The sequence below is a fragment of the Tachypleus tridentatus genome, chromosome 8, assembly GCF_004210375.1.
Source record: "Tachypleus tridentatus isolate NWPU-2018 chromosome 8, ASM421037v1, whole genome shotgun sequence".
NCBI lineage: Eukaryota > Metazoa > Arthropoda > Merostomata > Xiphosura > Limulidae > Tachypleus > Tachypleus tridentatus.
In genome coordinates, this window is record NC_134832.1 from 43,978,378 (window position 1) to 43,986,331 (window position 7,954).

General features: G+C 29.8%; 1 protein-coding gene across 1 annotated transcript in view; it reads left to right on the forward strand.

Moving 5' to 3' along the window:
* Positions 1 to 4,651, forward strand: part of CCT8 (chaperonin containing TCP1 subunit 8) — a 35,318-nt gene extending 30,667 nt beyond the window's left edge. Inside the window, exons 15-17 of the mRNA XM_076448662.1 lie at positions 717 to 788; positions 1,958 to 2,077; positions 3,350 to 4,651. Of these exons, the coding sequence (XP_076304777.1) occupies positions 717 to 788; positions 1,958 to 2,077; positions 3,350 to 3,418 (261 nt within the window). The 3' untranslated portion in view covers positions 3,419 to 4,651. The remainder of the gene's footprint in view (positions 1 to 716; positions 789 to 1,957; positions 2,078 to 3,349) is intronic.
* Positions 4,652 to 7,954: the final 3,303 nt, after the last annotated feature.

The following is a 7,954-nucleotide window of genomic DNA, read 5'->3' on the forward strand; positions in this document are numbered from 1 at the left end:
GGATTTATTAATTGCATACTTGTATATTTTTGTGGTTCTGTTTCATACTGCATGAAAAAACCATTCATGTTTCCATTCAACATATTGTAATTTGATAAGTAATTTACTGCTTGAACAATTTCTTTAATGCTGTGCATGACTGAACAGAAATGTCTTATACAATATTTGTGTCTTTAAAGTGTTCATTTCATAAATTAGTAATGTTTGTGGATTACAATTGTCAAGGTGAACTTATTATGTTGCTGTAACTTGTTTAGCTCTGACTTTTTCAAAATTATCAGCCTTTTGTTTCTCAAACTGAATCCAACTATTGTTCAGATATAATAAAGGTAAAAGTAAAATTATAAAAGATATAAAATGTATGTTTTTATTTATGTGCATAATTTGTTTTAAAATAAATTTCTTAATAACAGAGATCTTTAATTTTTGCCAAAAGTGTTTTAGGTTTATATAGTTTTTGTTTCATGGTTTACATAATTGCTTTTCTTTATAGAATATTCCAGTTTTGAAAGTGAAAATATATTGGAACGTAGAAATGTAGCTCAAAAACTAAGATGATGTTTAGTTTATATAAAACTGAGTAATTTTTACCTTGTTAAATTTTATCTCAATCAGACAGACAAAAAGATTATTTTAGAAAATCTTATTTTTATCATTTAAGTCTCAAATATATTTAGTGCTGTTATCTAATAAAGATTGATTTATTTCAATTTTAGTCTACTGAACTTATCTCTAAGCTTCATGCTGCTCACCATGAAGGAAAGAAAAATGTGGGTCTTGATATAGAAGTAAGTTTTATCGTAACAGATTTTGTGCATGTGTACCATTTCTGTCTATTTACTTTATGCAACTTCCACATAAACAAACAATTTAATGTAAGTGGAAAGAAACTGATAAATTATATTTTCTAAAATATTGCAGCAAACATTCATAAAACAGTTGTTACATATGTAAATGCAACTGTCTGTGAAAGACTTGAGTATTAAATTTAGTCTTAAAATGATTTTATCCCTTAATAAGATTTTTTTTCACAGAAATTCTTGAAATGACCAAATGACTTTTTTCAAAGTGGTAAAGCTTTTCCCAAAAGTTTATTAGATCTAGCTTCTACAAATTCAAAACTTGGCAAGCAAGTCTTTACAAAATGTTTTACAAAGCAATAAACTCTAAAGGGTATTTTTTCAAGGCTGCATTAATAAATAATAGTTGTAATGAGAAATTTTGTCATTTAACTATTTTTGTATGCCATGTTTGTGCATGTATGTATTTATCCAATAAGTAGCATGCTTTAGTGGTTTGTTCACTGTATAAAATATTTTAATTACTTAAAAAAAAGCAGTAGTTTCATATGAGAATCAAACAGTTTATCTATCAGAGCTTTATGTCTTGAACTTTTGTTTTATTCTTTTGAGTCATCACTTAGACTTGCATCTGTCACTATCACAGGTATCCACCTTAACCATAATCATATGATTAACCATGATAATTTGTATTAAAGAGACTGGTGAATTCTGAAGGGAATTAATCAAGTGATAGCAATCAAAGCAGGCTTGAAGGAAAGTTGGCAGTTTAGGATTCCTTTCTGTGAGGTCTTCTTAGATGTTTTTATTAATGGCTATTAAAGATGAAGCTGCAAAGACCATAAGGTTGACCAATCAATGAATCTCTTGTACAATTTCCTTCAAATTGTTTTTATTGTTGAATAGTATAAGGAGCCCTGAAGTGGCTAAATCTGGTACTAATAAATTCTTTTAATAAAAATGAAATGTATCAAAGAAGAACTGCTTTCATGTGTAAAAATTTTCACCAGTAATAAGCAGCTAATTAACATAAACACTAATATCTTGTGGTGTTTTAATAAATGAACATCAACAAGTCTGTGTAAATAGATAGGTACATACTCCTGAAAAATAAGTGTCTTCATGGTCTTAAAATTTATTTTCCATTGTGACTTCAGAGTGACAACCACTCTGTGAAAGATGCTGTGGCTGCTGGTATAACTGACCTGTATCTTACCAAATACTGGGGGATTAAATATGCTCTCAATGCTGCCTGTACCATTCTCAGAGTGGATGAGGTAAGAAACAGTATATTCTGCATAGTATTCCAGACAAATGAACAATAATAACATTACGTATACTTTCATTTAAACTTTGTTTCAACTACTCATTTAGATTTGTAATTTGTTTTTGTGTACATATTATTTATAATTTAACTTTTGTTTGCACATGTAAAGTAATATTTTGAAACAGTAATATTTGTGTATCTTTCTATTCGAAAATATATTTTGACAAACTTGTCCACAGTTTATTCATCTTGAATATAAGTTCAGTGAAAAATTAGATGAACTCTAAAAAGATTAGAAGAAAAGACTTGCAAGTCTTTGAAATTAAATATTTTGAAAGAGGTTTATCATAAGAATCTATTGTTCTTTTTCATTTATTTTGAACATACTAGCAAATAAAAATAAGTATACATACAATGTTTTGATATACTGTTTTATTACATAAGTATACATACAATGTTTTGATATACTGTTTTATTACATGAGTATACATACAATGTTTTGATATACTGTTTTATTACATAAGTATACATACAATGTTTTGATATACTGTTTTATTACATAAGTATACATACAATGTTTTGATGTACTGTTTTATTACATAAGTATACATACAATGTTTTGATGTACTGTTTTATTACATAAGTATACATACAATGTTTTGATGTACTGTTTTATTACATAAGTATACATACAATGTTTTGATGTACTGTTTTATTACATAAGTATACATACAATGTTTTGATGTACTGTTTTATTACATAAGTATACATACAATGTTTTGATGTACTGTTTTATTACATAAGTATACATACAATGTTTTGATGTACTGTTTTATTACATAAGTATACATACAATGTTTTGATGTACTGTTTTATTACATAAGTATACATACAATGTTTTGATGTACTGTTTTATTACATAAGTATACATACAATGTTTTGATGTACTGTTTTATTACATAAGTATACATACAATGTTTTGATGTACTGTTTTATTACATAAGTATACATACAATGTTTTGATGTACTGTTTTATTACATAAGTATACATACAATGTTTTGATGTACTGTTTTATTACATAAGTATACATACAATGTTTTGATGTACTGTTTTATTACATAAGTATACATACAATGTTTTGATGTACTGTTTTATTACATAAGTATACATACAATGTTTTGATGTACTGTTTTATTACACAAGTATACATACAATGTTTTGATGTACTGTTTTATTACATAAGTATACATACAATGTTTTGATGTACTGTTTTATTCACAGATCATCATGGCAAAGCCTGCAGGTGGACCCAAACCAAAATCTGGTGGAGGAGACATGGATGACGATTAAACATTATCCTCATTAGTCTTAAAGCCTATGTGTTTCATTTTCTGTTTCTCACATCATTGTGCATTTCTTACCTACTTTGTAACCTGTCCAGTAATGGTAACTGTTATCCAAGTATGCAACTCACATAATTAACTCACAAATCTGTTGGGTGTTTTTATGATTTCAATAAATGCTATAGCTGAACAAAACAAGAGAAGAATTTATGACTTCCAAAGTTAGTTAGTTTATTTTAAGTTAGAGTATATGTTGCCTACATGAACAAACTTTTGGTTGTATTATGTATTTAGTGTTTTAGGCACTTATCCTGTAAATTTTTATTAGAGTAAGCACAAAGCACTTGCTTTTGGTGCTTGGATACTAATTATGATGTATTTTGTAAGACTAAATTAACATACACTATTAACTTGTTAAAACATATTTGCACTTTGATGTATAAACTAATTATTGTTTGAACAGTACATTGAAATTATAAACCTTTACTACCTACTTGATTTATAGTTTTTTATATATATCATGAATTTGCTTAAATTTGGAGAAATTGTCAGTTTTTTCAAGCAGTCAATTGGTGCATTTTATTATTTTTTCAACAAGACATCGTAAGAGTACAAATTTCTCCCACTTGTTTCAGTGTTTATTTTAAACTGAAAACTTGATTTCTTTGAGTAGCAATGAAAAGTATTTGCTCTAACACTTGAGTTTGTAGTCACATGTAATATATCTGAATATCAAGGATATTTTCAGTTGTTGTCAAATTGCACTGTTTAGATAAATTCACAAAACTCCATGTCTGTCATCATGCATGTCCAAATGAAATTGTTTGGGTAACAATCTTTTCTAAATATAGTGTTTCTTTAGGAAATAACTCCATGGTATATCTTTTACCACTTGGATTTTCTTTTTGTTAAAATGCTTATTTCTATGTATTTCTAAAGAGGTTTTAGCTCTGTTGAAGTAAAAGCTGACTAGAACAAAGTGTAGTAGAGAAATTCTAGAGGTTTTAGTTAATCAAATATTATAATTTTTTGTAGATGGTTAAAAATTATGGAGTACAACTGGAAGACCAATTGCAAACAGTGATTAGGTTAAACCAAAACAGTGGAAGCTGTTCTAATCAATTCACTCCTTGTTATTTCTGTTTGTCAGTAACGCTTAACATACTTCTAATTTTACAGGAACTGATTTTTGTCTGTGTGTGTTTCAAGGTATAAATTTATAAAAATATTTCTTTATTCATGTAAGTTTCTCAGGTTGTCTAGAGGTAGCCTATATTTTCTTTAACCACAAAAAACAGACTGATAAAAATTTGGTTTCAGCAACAACAAAAGAATATTACAAATTATAACCTAACTATAACTCAACAATAGCAAGTTTGTCACATTTTAGAACCTGCTTTCTGAGAATTCCCGTGATCGTAAAAATCTTTAGAAAACTTTCTATATATGTTAAAAACCTATTTAATGCCTGAAGTTATAGAAAATTCTGAAAGGTTTTGCAAAAGCTTAGATATATAGATAAGCTGATTCAAAAAGTTTAATTATTTTATATTTATACAAGAGAACAGTTAAACTTCAATCATCAACAATTGTGAATCAAGCAGACTGTTTTATCTTGTGTATCTTACACAGTAGGGTAGATGGTGTAAAATGACCATCCTAAATTTCATGCAAGATATTTCTGAATGAGAATCATAGATTCCAAACTCAGATACGTAATTGATCTTTTCTTTATTCTCTGTTAACTGTAACTATGGAGAAAAATCAGGCCAGGCGTTTAGTCACAACATTAAAAATTAAACTTTCACTGTAGTATAATGACCCAACCAAATGGAGCATAACACACGCCACTCCAAAATTCTGCTGAACATTTAACAAAAGTAACGTTGTAGTAATCTTTCTTGAAACCTTCCAGTCAATTTAGTGCCAGAAAGGCAAAAACACCTCCCTCAGCTTAAAACTTTGAACACTAAATACTGTAAGAACTATACAATTTTTAAAAATAAATGTGGCTATGAAATCATCAAACAATACTGGTGTCAATCTACTGACAAAAACCTCCAATATATCAAAATATTTGTCAACTTCATCTTTGTTAAAGCCATGATCGTATTTTGATCAATACGAAATTTGGTACAACGACACTTCTACAGGTCCCACACATTGAAAAACAAAAATGGTGAACTTGGCCATTTTTATCAATTATAGAGGTCAAGATACCACTAGAAGTATAAATTTAGTTTTTTTTCACAAATACTCCTCCGTATTTCGGCCAATTTACATGGAATATGCTACATAGATACTTTTGTGGGTGACATACATACAAAAATGTGGGATATTCTCGTTTTTGGTTGTTTTAAGGGGTTAAAAGTTCAAGTAATCCCATAATTTTAGTCTTTTGTTCAAGTAGCCTTGTTTCGACGAATTTTTGGAATTTGATACAAAGATACTCTTGGCAAGTTAAAAACAAAAAACATGTTTTGTATTTTTCTAAATTTTTAATGAAACTACAATTTGGGTTTTCGTGAACTATTCATGTGTATTTCAACTAACTTGGGTATTTGGTACAGAAATACCTTATGGGTCGCATACGTACAAAAATGTGGGGTATACTCGTATTTAGCTCTATCGGTTACAATTGCGTGATTGCAACATGTTGCATACTTTTAGTAATGCTGGCATCTTTAATAATAATTTAAATTACTCTAAGTAGTGTTATAAACAATACTCAGTAGCTTGGTATTTTGTTCAATTACTGTACTTTTAAAAAGTTCATTTTAGTCAAACATTTTAACAAGTTACTTTCAATTTATTTTCTGTACAGCATATTGGAGTATTAAAAATACAATTCTAGGAATAAACTATTAATTTACTAAACTTAAATTTAGCTACTTTTTCAGTTAGACGCTATTCGGGTTCATGAACCTTCTAACAAACGTTAATTGGCAATACAGGTACCTTCATTTGAAATGGGAAGTTTTGTTTATTATTGATAATAATTTAAGTTTTCAACAATTAGCGTTACATCATATAATATGAAATCCACGCTGTAGAAACTCGTGTTACATAATCAGATTTATTGCACGATGGAAGTTAATGATAATGAATAATCGAGAAAGTTCCTATAATATGTATAAACAACCGGTACGATATCAGTGGTAAGTAGTACAAGTCAGTTAAAAACCACATGTGGTGAGACCTTTAAGAATGTTTATGATGGACTAGAGAAGGTTCTGAATCTGAAAGGAGAATCTAAAGAGAAATTCCGAGCGTTCTGAAAGACAGTCAGCAAAGAGTGTCTACAGACCCGTCTAAAGTGAAATACATCCGGAATAAGCTAATTCATAGAACCTACATGAGATAAAAAGATATTTTGGACTCTGTTTTTGTTATCATCATTTCATGCAATAATTCTCTGGCACAACTCGTTCTCTACACAAGTTACTTGAAAACCTAAGTTTTGTTGGACTGCTCTTTGTGAACAGCCATCCGACAAACTGAAGATAGGATCTACCATGGACTGCTCTTCGTGAACAGCCATCCAACAAACTGAAGATAGGATCTACCAGTACTTTTCTACTAGCATGCTGAGCTCTAGGAGCAGCGTTATCACAAGTACGACGTAAAAAGATGTGATTGTCTGTTATAACAAGGCAATGGCTAATCCAGAAAAGAAAGTGCTTCTAAGCGTTGTTTAAGCACTATGTTCTTCTGATCATAATTTATATAGAAAAAGTTATACTCTGGCAAACTTGCATAGCCCTGAATTGACTAATAAATTTCTGCAATCCAAAAGTGCAAATAGTAAGATTGCTTCAGCAACATCAGGAAAATAACTTTAACATTGTGCATCATCTTAGAACAAAATAAAAGTGATGACATTGTTTCAAAAATTATGGTCACGTGGTTAAGGCGTTCCACTCATAACCCAAGGGTCGCGGGTTTTAATCCCCGTCACACCAAACATGATCGCCCTTTCAGCCATGGGGGTATTATAATGTTACGATCAATTCCACTATTCATTAGTAGTCCAAGAGTTGGTGGTGGGTTGTGATGACTATCTGTCTTCCCTCTTGTCTTACACTGCTCAATCAGTGGCGGCTAGCGAAATTCAAAAACAAACCAAAAACTGTGTGTTAATTAAGAATGTAAATACTGTGAAAAGAGAAACTCGTAAGACGACAAAAGATTGTAATCCAAAACACGTGAACCTAAAACCATTTATTTAGCGGATAAAGAAAATTACACAAAAACTATTACTCTACACGGGTAGGCATACGTGATACAGTTAGGGTTCATTATAAGAGTACTTTTAATTGGAGTGATGAGAGAGAAACAATGACTACAATTTAGAACATTCGATCATCTCTACGATCTTGAAACATACATCAGATTCTTTTTAGATTTGGTGAAGCTGTGGAACGTCACTCACATCACACATGAAACTTTAAATCAACCTAGTTTGTAGAACAATATCAAGTTCGTGAAATCAAAACGTTTAGGAGAACAACCGTTCATCCATCCTCTGATAGTAAAGAAATAC